This window comes from Tiliqua scincoides, chromosome 2, assembly GCF_035046505.1.
Source record: "Tiliqua scincoides isolate rTilSci1 chromosome 2, rTilSci1.hap2, whole genome shotgun sequence".
In the NCBI taxonomy this organism is placed as follows: Eukaryota; Metazoa; Chordata; class Lepidosauria; order Squamata; family Scincidae; genus Tiliqua; species Tiliqua scincoides.
The window spans coordinates 26,586,932-26,605,554 of record NC_089822.1 but is presented as its reverse complement, the minus strand read 5'-3'; the positions used below and the strand labels follow the sequence as shown (position 1 = coordinate 26,605,554).

At 41.8% G+C, this 18,623-nt stretch overlaps 1 protein-coding gene across 3 annotated transcripts in view; it reads right to left on the bottom strand.

Annotated features, from left to right (window-relative positions):
- Positions 1–1,586: 1,586 nt before the first annotated feature.
- Positions 1,587–18,623, bottom strand: part of RNF180 (ring finger protein 180) — a 64,194-nt gene continuing 47,157 nt past the window's right edge. For all 3 annotated transcript variants that reach the window (XM_066618201.1, XM_066618203.1, XM_066618202.1), the window contains 2 exons: positions 17,588–17,713; positions 1,587–2,758 (listed from right to left, as the gene is read on the bottom strand). In XM_066618201.1, coding sequence (XP_066474298.1) covers positions 2,559–2,758; positions 17,588–17,713 — 326 coding nt within the window. In that variant the 3' untranslated portion in view covers positions 1,587–2,558. The remainder of the gene's footprint in view (positions 2,759–17,587; positions 17,714–18,623) is intronic.

Sequence of the window (18,623 nt, the reverse complement as noted above, 5' to 3'; positions counted from 1 at the left end):
CTCCCCGGAGCCGCAGGACCTGGCGGCTCCACACAGGGCTCCCGCTGGATCCCGAGCCTCCTGTGCTACCGCGGGAGGCTCCTCGGTGGAAGGGGACATTCGTCCCCTTCCCCTGAGTAAGGGAAGCAGTCCCGCAATGGGACTACTCACTTTAGCGGCGGCTGTTTGGTCACCGCTAAAGTGAAGGCGCTTGTGTAGGGCGAGCAGCCCTACACAAGCACCTGGGATCCTGTGGAGCTCGGCTCCGCAGACCCGACTCTCTCCTGTCCCCGGGAACGCCTCCCCCCTCCCCAGAATGCTTCCCCCACGCCCCCATTCTCCGTTCCGCAGCCCGGCGGTCACGGAGACCGCCAAGCTGCGAAACCTGGGCGCCTGCCGAGCGGTGGCTCTTCGCCAGCCAGAGCTGAGCCAACTTCCGGCGGAAGCCCGGCGGTAAGCCCCTCAATCATGCTTTACGGCACGTTTGTGACTGGTCTACTCCACGGAGGCGCGGTGCGGACCATAGGATTGGACTCTACAACTACAGTGAATTTATGACTGAACCCCTTAGATTTCTATAGTGACCTTCATGGAAGAAATGTGCCATGTGAGGATAGCAGCCAATGTTTTTCCTGTTTTAGGTGTGTGGTGCATCATAGTGACATCAATGATTGGCCAGAATGGGCATTGGCTGAAGGCCTACCCAGACTTGCCAACCCTTGCACCACCACCCTGTACTCCCAGGCAACAGTGATGGAGGTCAGTCAAGAGTCTCATACAGCTGCTGCACCCATGGAGTCTCTAGTGGATGTTTTTACTAGCCAGTGGGGAACATGAGACAATTTCCATTTACTTCCAATTATTTGGTTGTTTGTATTGAAATGAACCAAGATACACGTGCATTTACATATGTGCAGTACATTCAAAGCCTAATCCTATTGAGGATTGGGTTATCATACGGAGACCATAACAACAGTGGAAGCAACTTTCATGATTGTAAAATGGCCACTGATGAAGTGTGCAGCACTTTGTCAGCAGCCATTTTGTGTGTGCTGTTGCAAGGTGCAAGAGCACCCTAACTCCATGCAGGAATCTGCTGTGCCCGCTGGACCAGGTAAGGCAGTAGTGGGGGTAGGGAGCGTGAAGGCAGGGAGGCAGTACAGCCTGTGACAATTGTGTGCACCATATCCTATCCCCACTGTTCAGAAGCTCCCCGGACCTTTCTTCTCCTTTGACTTGCACCAGAAACAGAGCTGGTGCAGATCCAAGGAGAATAATTGGTGAGCGAGAGGCTTACGGAAGGGTAAGGGGAAATAATTCAAACCAGGCTTTTAGCCTGCGGAAAGATGCTATAGAAATCTTTGAAACAAACCAATTCCCCTTTCCCCTCCCAAGCCTCCTGACCCCTCCCCCCAGATACAGCGTGTACCTTTGTGGCATGGCTGCATCAGCGGGGAGGAGGGAGGATATGACAGGGCTCTCAGTCTGTCTTTCAGCTGGTTATATCACACACACATTAAATTACTTGATTTGTCAACACTTGGTGACTCACAGCTGAATCCATTGAAGACCCTTGTGTTTAAGATCATGAGAAGTGATATACAGTATTTCTTTCCATGGTGCTTGTCTGGAGTATTTATTTCTGTCAGCTAAATCTTACTAAACACAATAGGCTTACTTCTGAGTAAGATAAATAACAGCATTTTCAAACACCTCTGGTGATGGCTTTCACTTAACACTGTATACATGTGTGAAGCTAAGTGTGCTTTGCAAAATGGGCAAGCAACCCCACCGTATGTGAGGTGTTAAAGAAGGAACTAGGGCTGATTCACACATGGATGTTCAATTCCTTGAAATCTCATCTGAAGACTTATCATTTTATACAGACAAATCTGGGAACTGTCAGCAAAGAAAAGTATTGTGTCGTAATGGTAGCTTCCCTTCAGGGACAAATAGCAATTGTGCCAATCCCTCCAATTTTAATGGGGACTATGGGAGGGCAAAGGAGAAATCCTCCCTTCTCCCATACTGATCTACATTGCCACCCTCCAAAAACTGCTATTTAGAAAAGTACACAAACAAACGAAATCTCCATACACACAGGCCTAAACTATGTATTTAAAGTTGTGTCTGATTTGGCCCTGACAGGTTATGGAAGATCTATTTCAGTGTTCAGATTGTGATAGCTGTTTTATGCATGCCAGTCATTGCTTTATGTTGAAGATATTTTGACTGATGACTATTCAGGTGTGAATCTGCCTCCTTTGCTTACAAGTTGCCACTACGGTACCAAAAAGGACATGCTGGGTCAGGAACATGCCACTTTAAGGAGGAATTCTATAAAAAGTGATTTGACAATTCTTTTTTATATACAAGTATTCCTTTACATGACAAGTTAAACCAAGTTCAAATCTTCTGCCTACAACAGAAAAATCAAATTATTAGAAATTGACGAGTTATTCTTGTTCTTGTCAATTTTGTACAGTAAATCCCAAATCCCTTAATAATCCATTCTTTACATGAGGACCTGCCTGTTCCCTTGCCTGATGGCTGGGTAAAACAACAGAGAATATCAGTCCTTAAAAAGGAAAGAAAAAATAGCAGAGAAAACAAAGCACAATGAATCCTATGACCCAATTGATGGAATAAATGTAGATTATCACCATGTCCATGTCAAATCGCCATCCCCGGCTATCATCCTCAAAGTCCAGATAATCCATCCTGTGAGCAGCGTGTGGAAAATGCCTTCGTGTAAAGGAATCTGTGCTCCTCTGAAATCCTGTGGGAGAAACACTAATTAAAAGAACAGCTAGGAAGACACTTTTTAAAAGCTTCAAGTGGGGAAAAAATGGTCAGCCCTGATTTTACATAAACTTTTTAAAAACAGCATGTTTTTAATGATATCAGTGTTAACCACCCTAAAACCCACTACAAATTGTTCATGGATTTCAAACTAAAAACATGAAATTTACTTCTTCTGAATTCCATGTTAGGAGAGACTCTGTACTTGACAAAGCCCTGCCATTGGGACAAAAACTATTTGCTTTCCACGCATAAATGCATTGTGTAGTACACTCTCCAGAGGACTCTAATCAAGTTGGCGACATATGATTCCCTTTTATTTATTTCTACTCTATGGCAAATATAACACGATATGCCAGAGGGTTATTTTTGCATCAACACCTTTGAGTCATCTTGTAATCACTAATCAAAGCATAATTATGCAAACATTTAGTGACATTACTTGTGACTAGCTAAGTTGCTCCAGTCAAGAAGATTTAGATGAATAGATATAATCCTTGATTTGTATTTCTGTCTGCTTTACTTTAAGCACAAGTACATAACATTTACTCTGGATTAGACTTTATAATGTAATCATTCTACATTCAAGAATAGCAATTTTATTACTGTAATTGTTCTTGCTGTGGAAATCCACCAAAATACATCTCATATTGCATTAGCAAAATGACTGACCCAATTTTGCTCACCTGAACCACATGGGTAACCCCTTTCACTACCCTGAGTAAAAGTAAAGCTGTCACAGATTTAAAGCATAAGTTATATTCTAGGATCAAAAAGCCTCAAGTTCAAGAGTTAAGGTTCTTACAAATTTACCCATGCATCAAAAAGCCTGACAATTGTAAGCTGAGATTCCTGCCTTGACTTCCATGTTATGTAAGTAGTAAAGGCTTATACAGAGCCCAATCCTATCTCCTCCCATGTTATAGTATGCAGACATGCCAAAAAGGCATGCGCTACATGGTATGGTGGGGGAACAACCTGAAGGCAAACAGGAGACATTTGTACTTACAGATGCTTAATTTGTACTTAAAAGGCATTTGTACTTCTGAATAAGCCTTCAGGCTGCCTATGGATCCCCTTGGATATACTCCCATTTTGTTGGTGTATGTCCAAGGAGGGAAAAGGGATGGGGTTTTTTGGAAAGAGCGGATAAGACATGGAGTGTGCGACTGTTGCCAGATCCTCCTTGCAGCCCATTCATCATTCTCAGCCCATTCATGCCCCATTGCTCCCCCTGCCCACCAGGACTCCCTCCCTCCAGCTTAATTGCACTGGAGCAAGCTGCTGACTTGCAGTAGGCTTCTGACACTGCTGCCCCTTTGTGGCAGTGGCTAGAAAAGGGTCACCAGCAGTGCGCTCCACACTTCATCAACAACCAAATTACAGCAGCAGAACACTGTCCCACTGCTGTGAATCAGATGTCAGAATTGGGCCATAATTAGATTAAAATGGTCATATATTGTATTAGACAAGGGAGGATGGGGTCTGCCCATTACCAGAGTATGCTGGGCCCTGGGGAAGCCTAGGTTCTAGGTCATGTATGTACACTGCCCTGACTTGCACCACCCCTGGCATATTTCCCTCTGCTTTTCTTATTGCCTTCCCCCAGTTGATTAGGTGCTGCATGGGCTTGGTAGTGGCAGCAGAGGGCAGAACCTCTCCTTTCACCCTTTCCTGCCAGTTCCATGCTGCACTGGCCTCTGAGGCGGTGGCCTGCACCATGCAGATACTTCCCCTTCCCCAAAGGCTAACTGGGATTGATTTTAGGGAGCTGCCATGTGATTTGTGACAAGTTCCTCTAAATGTTCAAAGGCACTGTTAGGTACTGTTGCAACTTGTGTGGCAACTTCTGATGGAGTGACTTATTTTGTACGAGTCCCTGGCACATGCCCTGCAAGGCCCTATCTGTGGTTTTGCCCCTCTGCACTACAAGACTATTTTCCATGGGCAAAGGTTTTGTGACTGTGAATGAGCAGAGAATCTTAGAGCCCAATCCTGGGCTTGATGCCGCGGCTTGGTGCAGCTGTGCACTGTTGCAACGTGCCATGAGGCACGTTTGTGAGACTCACTGCTGGGCTACTGCCCGTGCTAGCCAGCGCAGGCTGGTGCTGGGCTAGCAGCAGGTTAGTGTGGGTGGTGGGTGCCCAGCCTCCGTGGCTCGGCGGCCTCAAGGACTGCCGAGCCGTGGTATGGTAAGCAGGGGTGGGGAGGAGGTGTTCCAGGAAGGGGGGAAGCAAGGGAAGAGAGAGGGCGAGGGGAGGCGTGACGGGGGCAGGGAGGGAGACAGGTCTGTGGAGCTCTGCTCCACTGGTTCCAAGGCGTTTGTGCAGGGCTCGGCGCCCTACACAAACGCCTTTACTATACCGCCGACCTTTTGGTCGGTGGTAAAGTGAGTAGCCCCAATGCGGGGCTGCTTACCTTACCCAGGAGAAGGGGATGAAAGTTCCCTTCTCCCGAGGTGCTGCCTGCAGTAGCCCGGCGCGCACAGGATCCAGCGGCAGCCGTTATTGGTGCTGCTGAGGCTGGCCGCTGCGGGCAGCTCAGGACTGGGCTGTTAGTTGCCAGCTAAGGTTTTTTTTTTTCAGAAGAAAAAACTTTAACATATTTGGAAATGTATTTTTAAATTATTACTTTGAGTTTCTGGGGGTGGGACAGGATAAATACCTAATAGCGCAGTTCTATGCAGGTCTACTTAGAAGTAAGTCCCACTGTGTTCAGTGGGATTTATTCCTGGGAGAGTGTGTAGGCTTGCAGCCCAAATAAATAATGAATAAATGTGGAATCCAAACATGTAACAAATAGTGACAGAGGCCAGCATTTTCTGAGCAGTAAGAAGGCTAAAAAGAGAACCCTCTCTGTGAGAACCCGATTTCGAGGGCAGGCAGATCCTGCCTTCAGGTGCTGCCTGCCTCTACCAGTGGGGGAAACAAACTTGAAGAAATCATTAAGCCCTTTTGCTTGGTATTACCAGAAATCATGAAGCCTGAAAAGGAAATTCAACTGAGAGAAAATATATTATGGACAGCTATCACCCTCTTCATTTTTTTAGTATGCTGCCAGATACCATGGTTAGGAATAGCGTCTGCAGACTCTGCAAATCCTTTCTACTGGATGAGAAAAATCTGTGCATCAAATAAATCATGATTGACTTGGGTATTCCCATTGCAACAAGTAAGTTGATTTGCAACTGCTGGCTGACCACTGAAGTTGAAATACATCATTGTTCTGGATTGACCATCTCTTCCTACCTGTTTAAGGAGTTTATGGTAGCCCACAAAATCTGACATTTTCATCATTGCTGAAAGTGGTTAAGATATTTCACCCCTTTTCAGGAAAAGGAAATTGGAAAAAAAGTAGCATGACCTAATTGTGCCAGACTCCTAGTAGAGATGTAATGCAAAGGATAATTTTGGAAATCTCTATAGCTTTGTTCATAGATTAAGTAAGAACACATGATAGCCAAGAGTATCATTAATTACAAATGGGAATAGGTTTATTTTCTCATATGACTTGTAACATGTTCTTCTCTTGAAGATACCCAGGATGTCTTTTCATGCGATCTTGAAGCATTTTCTCTGAATGGTTGAAATAAAAGCAACTTGAGGGCCTTTAAAAACTACCACTGCCTTCACAGATTTAAATGCTGGGTCTCTCCAATGCTTCGGGAAAATAGAAGAGGGGATTATGTTGTGTTTATGGGGCTAATAAAGCAGGCTGTGATGATGTATCATTTTTTTGTGAAACAAACAAGCCTGATGGGGTTGGTAGTGTATAGACATCAAGAATCTATTCCAGATGAGAGCTACAAAATAGATGAAATTATATTTTTGATTGAACTAATTAGTTGCTTAAAATATTTCCAAAGGTTTTTGCATCTGTGCTCAAGAAAACATAAATTATGTTTTCAGGGCAAATAGATTATTTGCTTAGGTACACTGTTCTTATAACAAAGAAGGTGAAAGTAGACTGTATTACTGAATCAGAGACAGTCTTTGCTCTGAAAAATGAACTGTCTGCTCTCCTCTTTTGTTTCAGCTGCTTTTGTTTCCTTCAATTGATTTTTGTACCATTTAAGAAAGGAAAGCCCCCTCCAAAAAAAAGACAAAAGAAAAGTCCATTAGATGTCACTTCATGAGTTAAATAAAAAATAAAATATATTTTTTTTAAAAATTTCACTTTGAACAGAAGAATAGCAAATGGTAAAGTGATGGAAAACATCACTCCAAAGGAGATATTTTTATCTAAGTAGTTCAACAAAGGGGAAGCAGGTAAATAAAAAGGCAGCTTACGTTTTAGCACATTCTAAGCTGTGAGAAAGAACTGCATTCCTCATAGCTCAGGGGATTTTGTCAAGTGAGATTTACCCTTGTATGATGATTGTGCAAAGTAATTTATATATAGATGTGAGTACTGAGTGATGCTGTGTGAAAATCATGTGGAAAACAGTTGCTCGGTTTCCTTTTAGGCCTCCCAGCAGGTGGCTAGCAACAGCTGTTAATGAAGATAACAAATATGAGTGAAAGTTTTCAGTCTAAAGGAAAAATGGATTCTTTGAGTTAAGGCTTGAACGTTTTCTGTTGAAACCTGAATGTTAACCATTAAAACATTGCTTGGAATTCAATTTCGTTTTTGAAATTAAATTATACAGCTGTGTAACACAATGTAGGAGCTATGTTTGCTGTGGTGATCTCATAATTATCTGCAGCAACTGTCTTCTCTCCAGCTTTTCCTTGTCATGTCTCAGTCCTCTCACTTCTATCCAGGACTCTGCTGCAAAAGTCTTTCACCTTTCTTGTCATTTAGACCAGGGGTCTCTAAACCCTGGCCCAGGGGCCAGATGCGGCCCACAGCAAGCCTCTTTCCGGCCCATGACCAACCTCTTGTCCCCTGAAATCCTCTGGTCCACTCAACTGAATATGACCAGAACTGTGCTCTGATTGTGTCTGGAGGGTCTTCTGAGGGCCAGAGAGGTTGAATAAATGAGCCCATTCATTCATTTATTCACTCATCTATGTTCCATCTATGTTCCATCTATGTACTCATCTATGTTCCATCTATGTTCCAGTTTGAAGAGACACTTTGCCAACAGTCTGAGGCTAAGAGGCAAAGAAGGAAGGCCCATAGCCAGGGAGACAGACCAGGGACAGACTGCACTTGCTCCCGGTGTGGAAGGGATTGTCACTCCCGGATTGGCCTTTTCAGCCACACTAGACGCTGTGCCAGAACCACCTTTCAAAGCGCGATACCATAGTCTTTCGAGACTGAAGGTTGCCAATACAAATGTTCCATCTCTTATTTATTTATTTAAATTTTATATTTAAATTTTTTTTCCGGCCCTCCACACCACGCCAGATATTTGATGTGGCCCTCTGGCCAAAAAGTTTGGAGACTCCTGATTTAGACCATCTGATAATCTTCTTCAAATCCTAATACTGGTTTCCCATCGCCTTCTATATCTAGCAAGTTCCTTGTCTTTCGTATTACAACTCTCCAGTTTTGCTTTAGATCTGTCTTCATTGCCTGATTTATCTTTGCCCTTGACCCCTGCTCCTTCTCCAACTCTTATCTCAGTTTCTAATCACACCATCCATTATTGCCCCTTAAGCTTGGAATGCTCCTTCAGGTAACATTCTTGGTTCCATTTCTTCTGTGACATTTTTGGCTTAACCCTAGTCCTCATTCCCAACTGAAGCAAAGTCTATACCGTACATAATCACAAATGCTTGCACTAATGTCCTTTGCTCTCTCTGTTGTTTTCCCCTCACACTGCCTAAATTTAGACTGCAAATTTCATATTAGTAGAGTTTCACTGCCTACAGCACAGAGAAATTCAGAGCCCGATCCTATTGGGCTACCGACAGTAATCCAGTCCCACTTCCGGTGCTGGGTGCTGTAAGCTTTGAGTAAGATTGGGAAGCTGTAAAGAAGACCATAACTATTTTGAGCTCTCAGATTGTAGAAGTGGCAGCCTACAGCTCTCTTCTCCTATCTTTCATCGCATCCCAAATCTTCCACCAAATGTTTCCACGTCTTTCATTTCAAAATCAATGGCTTCAGGGTGGCGAGGATATAAACATGAAACCCTTAAATGTGGCTGTATAGTTATAACTAGGGGGGAGGCACAGTTTTTAGGCTGCAGTCCAATACACACTTAACTGGAAGTAAGCCACACTGAATACAGTGAGACTTACCTCACATATAGTATGTGAAATTTTTGCCAAGTAATCAAGCTCCAATTATCACTTCACCTTATCTCCGGTCAATCAGAGGGCAGAGCCTTTCAACTCTGAACAGTTTTGTTTCCCAAGCAGCAGACAGACAGGCGCCAAGTTTCTCAAGCAGCAGGTAGGCACCAGGCAGGCAGGGCAGAGATTGTTTCTATGGTAACTGGGAAATTCCTGTCAAAGTTAACCTTTTAATCTCCTTCCTTCTGCTGCAGCCTGGTTCTGGTTCTGCTTGGCAAATGCTTGCAAAGCAGGCCTGTTTTTTGCGACACCAGGATGGGACCCTCCTTCCCAGGCTACAATTCAGTGCACCATTACTTAAGAATAACATCCATGAAAATCAGTGGGTCTACTTCTGAGTAAAAAGGGCTGCAAATATATGCAGCCGCATCTCTCTGCTGTGAATTGAATTGCACACTCCCAGTTATGTGTTATATGCTGTATGTAGAGCTTCTGGTTTAACACACCAGACACCTGAAAGGTGGATTTGATTCATGGTTCAACCTTTTTCACTTGCATATCCCTTGGAAGCCCATTCCCATAAATTGTACCCTTCCTATTAGCAAAATGTTTGTAATTAGTAAGACAAGGCCTCATCTCCTCTATATGAAAGCCCAGACTTCATGTATTCATCACATATTTTCTCTTTTCATCTGTTTGAAGAACAGAAGACTCTGCCTTTGCACTGTTTTGCACTAGAAGTGTGCTGAGAAATTCTGGGTGATTGATCACTTTCCATATTATGTTTCAGCTTTTTTACTGTGCTGCTTTTCAATCACTGGTTCATAGATGAATTGATGACCAAAAACTAGCTATTGGTGGGGCTTTCACAGTCAACTGGCTACCTCCCTTCCTGCCTTGCTGGTCCTTGCAAGGCATTCCTGTCTTCCAAGGCATTCTGGAGCATGACCTGCCTTTTTCTGCCATTATTCCATTCTTTTTCAAGTATCCCTAAAGGTCCTGTTGAATGTCCCTGGGAGTACATGAATACCAGGTTGGGAACCACTGTTTTACTGGTATGTTGTTTACAGTGCACTTACTCTGATAGTGCTTACAAAAAGGTGATGAAGACCAGAATTTAAAAAGAATAGAAATGTATCTTATGAACTTTTACTATGTTTTTAAGAAATCAGAGACTACAGTTCTTAGGTAACAATTAGTGATGGGTTTTTTTTTCAGGATCTGGCCTCAAGTAAAATCAGACTATAGTCAGACACCCCCCCCCCCCAAGTTTAACTACCGACTTATCCAAGGGTCATAGAAAATTCCATGATTGTTGGCTCAAAACCTGCCCTCGGCTTATCTGTGGGGTTGACTTATAGGTGAGTATCTACGGTATTTTTGAGTGGGCAAACATAGGTTGTGCTGTTCGTGACATGAAAGTCATCTTGTCTCAGCATTCACTCCAAACTTTGTTTTTCTCTCAGTTACTTTGGATTTGCTTAGATACCCACTTTGCCTCCACTGACCCAAACACAATAATCATTTGCAAGAATGTCACTAGGAATCAATGGCTACCACCCTAGAACTCCAAGTATCTCCTGAATGAAGCTGAACCTACTGACTTTAATATGCAACACTCTCTGATCGAATGCCTATAAGGTGCCAAAGATTATCCTGAAAATCAGAGACTCATGGTTATTCATCACTCCCAGGCATGTTATGATTATTGGGAAATTTAAGCAATTAACAAGGAGATGTTAGGAAATATCACATTGTGATTTGTTGTTATTTTAAATCTGTTCTTTAAGTATTAAGCACATCTTGTGCTGAAATTATATAAAATAGCCTGTCATTTCACAGATACTGGTAACACTTTTTTAACATGTTATTTCAAAATAGTAGTCAGATAATTACAGAAATATTTATAGAGGAATTTGTTCACTTGGCAATTCAGCACCAATCTAACTGTTGTGATGAATGAGAACTGACTTTCGCAGAGGTACACAAAAATGTACAAAGAAGTCATAGCCAATGTTCCCTCTAATTTTTTTTCTAGAGTGCAGAGCCTTACAGTGGCCACGCATGTGCTGCTATCCATCTGGGGTGCTCAGCGATGATGTCATCTGGAGTGCCAATAGAGAGAGTAAGGCTGGTGGGGGGAGGTGGTGTTTCACATGTCACTGCCTATATGATGTCTATATGATTCATGTCTACATGATACTGCAAGGCCAAACAGCCATTAGTCATGGAGTCACTGTGCCTACTCTCTCGCCACCACTCTACCCTTTTGTGCTGCGCAGCAACCATTGGAAGCCCTCCACAGGGCTTCCATTAAAGCTGTATGGCTATGCTGCCACATAGCTTACAAGAAGGCTGGTCATAGCTCTATAGAAGACGACCTGCCTTGTATTCATAAAGTTCCACAGTTAATCTCTGGCATCTCCAACTAGGGTACAGAAAGCCCAGTCTAAAACTCTAGAGTAATTGCCAGTCAAGGCTAAACTGAATGAGATGCTAAATGCATCTTTGTGTAATTAGGGTTTTAAATTTACTCAAAAATAGTAACCATACAGGTCTGAGATTTGGACTGAGACTATGGCACATAGGTAGGGGTTGCTTAACCCTTTTGATGAAAATGCTCTCCAACCAGCCTTTTAACTCTGAAAGTGCCATTTTAACTTTAAGGGAAAGGAACTGTGGGGAAGAAAATGGGGTGGAAGTAAAGTCTCTACCTGCAGGCCATGTCCTGATTTAAATTTTGATTCCTTTTGACTACAATCTAAGAGTAAGTGTAAGTCTCTGACAATGACATGTTTAACGGGATATCTCATTTGGCTCTCAGTATAAACAATACTGACCTAAATAGACCAATGGAATGACTCATTACAAGGTAGCTTTCTGCTTTCCTACACATATATGCATCACAATAGCATTAAATGCATTTAGAATTGGTGACATTTTAAAGTACATTTTCACATTTTAAAAACATCAACTAAGGGCACAAATCCTACCCTGCACTGGAAACGGGCAAGCCAAGAGGCTTGCGCTGTATCCAGCACAGGATAGGGACCAGAATCAGCTCAGCCAGAGGCAAGGGGAAACTTTTCCTCTTATCCCTGGGCAAGGGCGCCCTGGCCCCTATGGGTCTCCTCCAACCCGCACCACCTCTGGAGGTGGTGCAAGTCCAGGAGAGCGAAGCGGATTCAAGCCACTCCGAATTCCCAGGGAATGGGGGTTGGGATCCGGCAGTTATGCTGGATCCCAGCCCCGCCTCCCGGTCCCTGCCCGCCTGTCTGCCCCCGGGGCTGCCCACCGCCTGCCCTCCCCCGCCCCAGAATGCCTCCCTTCCGTCTCCTCTCTGCCCACCCCAGAGCCTTGCATTGGCAGAGCTGGGACGATGCAAGGCTTGCTGTGCAAGCCACCACAGAGGCTGGATTCAGCTTCTGTGAGTTGGCGCATCTCCTTGCGCTGGTGCATCTTGCTTGTGAGGAGGCTTCCTGGGCCAGCGCAAGGGACTTGCACCGGCCCAAGTGCAGTTTAGGATTATGCTGTAAAAGGCATATGTAGTAAACAACGCAATCCTGTTGGGTTGTTTACCCATGCACTGCTGGCGCCTTCCTGTGCCTTTCATCACCATGCTGGCTGCCCACTGGGGCAGGTAACCCAGTGAGAAAACAAGGAGAGGGCAGAATGGGGGCAGGGAGGAATGGGGGCAGGGAGGTTGTGGGAGGGGGGTAGATCCAATGGTTATGGTGTGCGCCAGATCCTATTCTCCTTATCTGCAGCCTCCCTACCCACTTTCTCTCCTTGAACTTGCATCAGTGAAGTTGCTGGTGCAGGTCTGAGGAGACGTAATGTGGGGCAGGAGGCTAATGGGGGGGGGGAGTTAGGATTGGGCCAAAAGTCTACTATAAGAGAAATCCTAGTGACAGCATACGGATTCTGCTAGGAACACTGTGCAGTAATATCTCAAATAACACTGCTTCAACTCCTCCAGTGCTGTTTCAGATAGTGTTTGGCTTTCCAGAAACATATCCCCTATGTTGCTGAAGGTATTACTGTACCCAAATTTGTATTTTCTCAGTATTTTGAAAAAGTGTCAGCAGAATTCAATGGACTCCTCTTACAGTCAGTATTCATCAAATTCTGCTGACTGCTGAAACCTGTCATTATGTTTATGTGAAACTTAAGCCTAATAAATGACTGCTACCAGGGTTCAACTGAACTTTTCCAGAACAGTTATAGGGAAGATAATTGCTCCCTTTTGGAGTGTGTGGTTGCAACATCTTCATGTGCAAGGTATTATTTATATGGATATATGAAAGAAGCGGGCATGTGATTACTAGATCAATGTGTGCAGCTATCTTAACTACAAATTTAACAGAATATAGAATATGAGAATAAGAGAATATGCTGAATTATTTTCAGCATACATAATGACCCTGAATAAAATGATTAATCTGACAGTGATTCAAACTCTGTTGTGCAACACCACTTTTTCATAACGTGCTTTACAGGATAAAGCACATATTAACAAATATAAAAAATAGAGTAGCTTTATTAATTACCACTCCAGCATGGTATTAAGCTTTCTAAAAGCACAGACAATATGAAAGAACTATAAACTTATGGGACAGTATTTTCCACTATAGACAGTTCACCTCTCACTGGTCTAATATTCAGATACTTTTTACATGTTATGCTTTCGCTGATATAATGAAAGTAAAAATTATTGTTTTTTTATCCAACCAAAAACTATTATATTAGGAAGTGGAAATATGATTTTTGTACTAATGCATCTAGCTGTGTACTCAGAATGTTCTGAAAGCCTGGAAAGGTGAGAAAAGAAATATAACGCATCATGTTTAAAACACAGCCTACAGAACCTTAGGGAGACATGACCTAAAAGGCTTTAGAGATACCATAAATATTTTATTAGTCCTAAGAGAAACAATTTAGAAAGAAAAGCTAGCAAGTGGTTTGCAGACATGGAAACAGAACTAGGATAGTATACCAGTTTGCAAGTTTTTGCTAAAGGAAAATAATTTGGCACAACCTTACACATGTTCATTGCCTTTTTTTTTTAAACAAAAATTATTGGTTTATACAGAACACGAAAATTCCTGGAATAAAAATTAACCAATTCTGGTTGGACATTGATTATTCAAACTGGCGTAAGGGGGAAGTTAAAATTATGGGTGGTAAAAACCCCACCCCAGTAACAACCCAGACAACTCCAATAATTAGATCTGTAACTATATGTTGATCATGCACTTATAAATAGAGCAAGAAGCAATAGTTTTAGGAGACAAGGAGATAAGCTTTGGTTAAATATTTAATTGTAATGTAATATTACTTCAATACAGGTATTTAATGACTTGGAGGAAGTACTATGAGATCTTTCTCTGTAATTAATACTGAATTAGGAAGCACTGCAAGAAACATTTGAAAGATGGAATCATAGTTCAGTTATCTAAAATGCGCAGGAAAAAATGAGCAGAAATTAGTAGAGTGAAATGTCAAATCAAATCAATTTGATCTGAAATGTAATGATAAGTGCAGTGGAAGAAGAAGCAAAACCACAGTTAATATTTAGGAAATGTCTAATAAATAGCAATGTAGAAAAGACTTGGAACTTCATGGTTGACAAGTTGAGCATGTCAGCAATCTTGCGCCATATTAAAGAAAGCAAATACCATAATCCAGTGTTTTTCAAACTGTGGGTTGGGACCCTCCAGGTGAGTGGTAAGCCAATTTCAGGTGGGTCCCCATTCATTTCAATATTTTATTTTTAATATATTAGACTTGATGCTCCCATGGTATGTGACTGCATTTGGGGAAATGTTACAGATCTTTACTTATATATATATATATATATATATATATATATATATATATATATATATATATATATATATATATATAATGATATCATGATATCACTTCTAGTGGGTCTTGACAAATTCTCATTCTAAAAAGTGAGTACTGGTGCTAAATGTGTGAGAACCACTGCCATAATCAATTGTGATAACAAGCAAAACATAGGAAGTACCTACAGTACTGTATATACTATTGGCACTGGTGTGAGGTTTTGATAGAGTTTAGTTTCATTTCATCTCTGGTCACCACACTTCCAGAAATGCATTTAAAATCTGGAAAGAATCTAAGAGCAACAACAATGAAATGTTGCATGGAATCTGAAGGAACTAGAAAGAGAAAACTTTGAAGAAGCTAGAAAGAGAAAAAAGGAGCTTTAGGAAGAACTATATATAATGAAGCACTGCAGCAGGTTTTTAAGGGCTTCATGGGTACTTTATATCTGGAGAACTTTAAACTCTGACAACTATTTGGCTAGATTCATTCTGGTGTATTCAATTTAAGGAAGAATAATTCTCTCAATTAACTCTTAAGATTATTTCCAGCAGAATATTCAATGAAGAAGACAAGGGTATGTATTCTTGACAAGTAGAGCCTAGACATGAACCCTACTAGAGTTGGGAAGTTGAAATAACCTATAAGGTTCCCTCAAACTCTTTAACTATTAGGAGAGCTTCTAAAATGGAAAAGCAGTTTTAGTATCTTCATAGGGAGATTATGGGAGTTTCTTCCTTGTGTGATTCTTCTTTTCTTGCAGGTTTTAAAGAAAAAAATTGGACCAATATCAAGCAGGAAAGCTTTAGGTAGGATCTGCAGTAATACAGAGTAGAGAATCAGAAAATGATTGATTTTTTTTCCATCTGTACAACTCTGTCACATCCCCTTTCTTAGATTCAACCAATATTTCTGCAGGTTTATTCATTTATTTGACATCTAGGCAGGTCAGCTCTTGGAAGTTGCTTTCATCAGATCTGTCATTTTATACTGCACTACCATTCCTTTCAAAGTGACATTTGGCAAACAAGAATATTCGTAAGAATGTGTGTCCTGTCCTGTATTTATGCCAGTTATGTAACAACAAAAATATGAGCTCAGCACAAGCACAGTGGGACAAGAGCATGGAATAAATGAGGAGAAAAGCATAGACTTTGCTTGTAAATTTTGTCTGAGAGTAGTACCATGCAAATTCCCTAAGATTCCAACACTTTTTGTTGTTTTCAATGCCAAAAGAGTGACTTTTGCTGACCCAGTTTTATTACTTCATTAGGAGACAATTTTGTGCCAGCAGATTTACTGGCCTTGAATACTGTACACCCTTAGGAGTGACAGTTCTAGTCTGGGCCAATAGTCTGGCCACTAAAGAATAGAGTGTCAAATAATCCCTAGAATGTGTAAATTTATATTATGATGGTATCTATCAGAGACCAGAATGTTCTCAGTAAATTTTAGCCTAGGAGTTCTTTGGAGAGGAAGGGTTAAGCTGGGTTAAGCTTATATTGAGTATCCTGGAGAGGGGTTGGAGTTGGGATGGATGTATGCTGTAAAGCTAAAAAATGATCCCTCTCATGCTATCCAGTGTTTCAAGAGGAAAGGAAAAGGGAAACCTTTTCATTGTTTCAGTCTCCAGAACCAGTGCCCTCTCCCCCTGCAAATCTGTTCAGGTTTGGGGCTCGCAGCCAACCCTCAAACTGATCCTTCTGAGTGGCACAGTTGAGGAAAACCTCAAGGAAATGGGAAAGAAAAAAGATGTCCTCCCCCCTTTTCTGAAATGTCACCACATCACTGCAGGCTGACTGCAGCCTTGAACAGGAGCACTCCTCTTAGGGATACAGTTGCAGTCCTGCTTATTGTATCAGATTGCACAAGCTATTAGCAGGCAGATGAACAAAAACAAAAATAAACTTCAGGTGACCATGATGGTTAAAGGTATTTTATAACCTGGGAAACTAAGGTCATGATGACTAATATGTAAGAAAATGGCAAAATGCTCAGGATAAGAACGAATAGTATACTGTAAATGACTATCCTGCCCAGGTTGCTGGAGGCCCTGGGGAAAAGTTCTGTACTGGGCCCTCTATAGTGCCCTGATGGTTCATTGGGTGCTATCACTGTAACTGAAGATTCAGGAGTCCTTCTGGTAAGGTAGCCTCTTTTATGGGCCTGGACCTAGCAACCTCTGATACTACCCCCGATCTTGTTAATACCAATCACACCCACCAATCCAGAGGATGGAACAACCCTATGTTGTCTGTCAGTGTAACACCCCAGAATTTATCCAGCTATGATCCTTGGGTCATTACTGAGGAACATGTTATGATGACTGAAACAAAGCCCAGTGCAAAATTTACATGTAAGGTAACTGTATCAGTCATTCCTATACATTTAGCTTTTTGTGAAACTGATTTTGAAGAAATCATACACATTCCTTTCCACATCAGTATGGTCCTAATCCCTCCCTTCCTTCCTTTCATTTTTTTGCATAGAACACTACCGCAGAGTAATGCTGTACTGAAGATTAGAAGAACAGATGTAGTAATAGCAGCTGCACAATCTCCTGCTGTGTGGTTAATGCAAAAGGTGAAATCATGTTCTCTGGATTGCAACCTAGCAATCCTAATGGATGGTTTCAGAGAGTGAATCAAAGCAGAGGGGAAATGAGTCCTCATGAAAAGCAAAAGCCATAGGGCAATTCACATTTGTGAATACTAAATTCTAAGTTGTCAGAAATGTTCAGGTAAAATAATCAGCAATACCAGCCTTACCTTCAATAACTCTGAATGCTCTCTTGCAGCTAGGTAGGGGCCATTTTGCCAAACTTGATTCTTGAAAGCTTTCCTTTAATTTCAGATATTCCATAGGAAAATGAGCTTTTGTAAAATTATTCAGTTCTGTAATGCATTGGGAAGGAAAAAAAGATGCATTAAACAAAATTTTACCATTTCACAACTTATTTTATACAATCTTCACATTTCTTCAGATTTATAAACACTTGAGGAGAATGAGCTCTTTCACATAAATCTGCCCCATTGAACTCAGAATACGTATGCATAGAAATAAGCTACAAATGTTATACTGCTTGTATACAAATGCTTGGCTATACTGAATCATAAAAGCAGTTAAGCTGCTGCTGTTTATATGAGAAGCAACCACAAATAAATTATCACAACAGGATGTCTACTGGCTGTTTTTCTGACTTTTTCCACAGAAAGCTGTCTGGCTGTGATGACATCCCCATGAACTTTGTGTCCAGATTTCTCAACTGTAAGATCTTCTTTGTATTCTTTCACTTTGGAAACTGGGATTGGTGGATGTGTTAGGTGTCAAACATAAGGCCTGCAGACTGAATGAGCCTGCCGGAAGCAATTTATTCACTTCCCCCCCCCCTTGGTTAAAATTGGGCTTTCCCAGCTTGATAATTGCTGTCTCATATCTTGAAAATATGAACAAGATTTGCACATTTTCTCTTCCGCCATCTGCAGCCAATGATTTTCTATGCAAGAACAAAGTGCTTATTTCTGATCATCATCTGATTAATAATGTCACTTTCTGCTTAATGGTGTCACTTCCAGCTCCCAGCAGGCACCATGAATGCTAACTTTGGCCCTCTGTAGGAAACAAGTTTGACACCCATGTGCTAGGGTTTCAGATTCCCAGCCTCTAATATGATCTAGCAGCTGTAAACACTGCAAATATATGATTTAATGCAAAAGCTTAATTAGGAAGAGATAAATTTTATTAAAGTACTATAAGGAAAAACACTTTGATAAAATTCTGATTGCCACCAATAGGATAAAACAC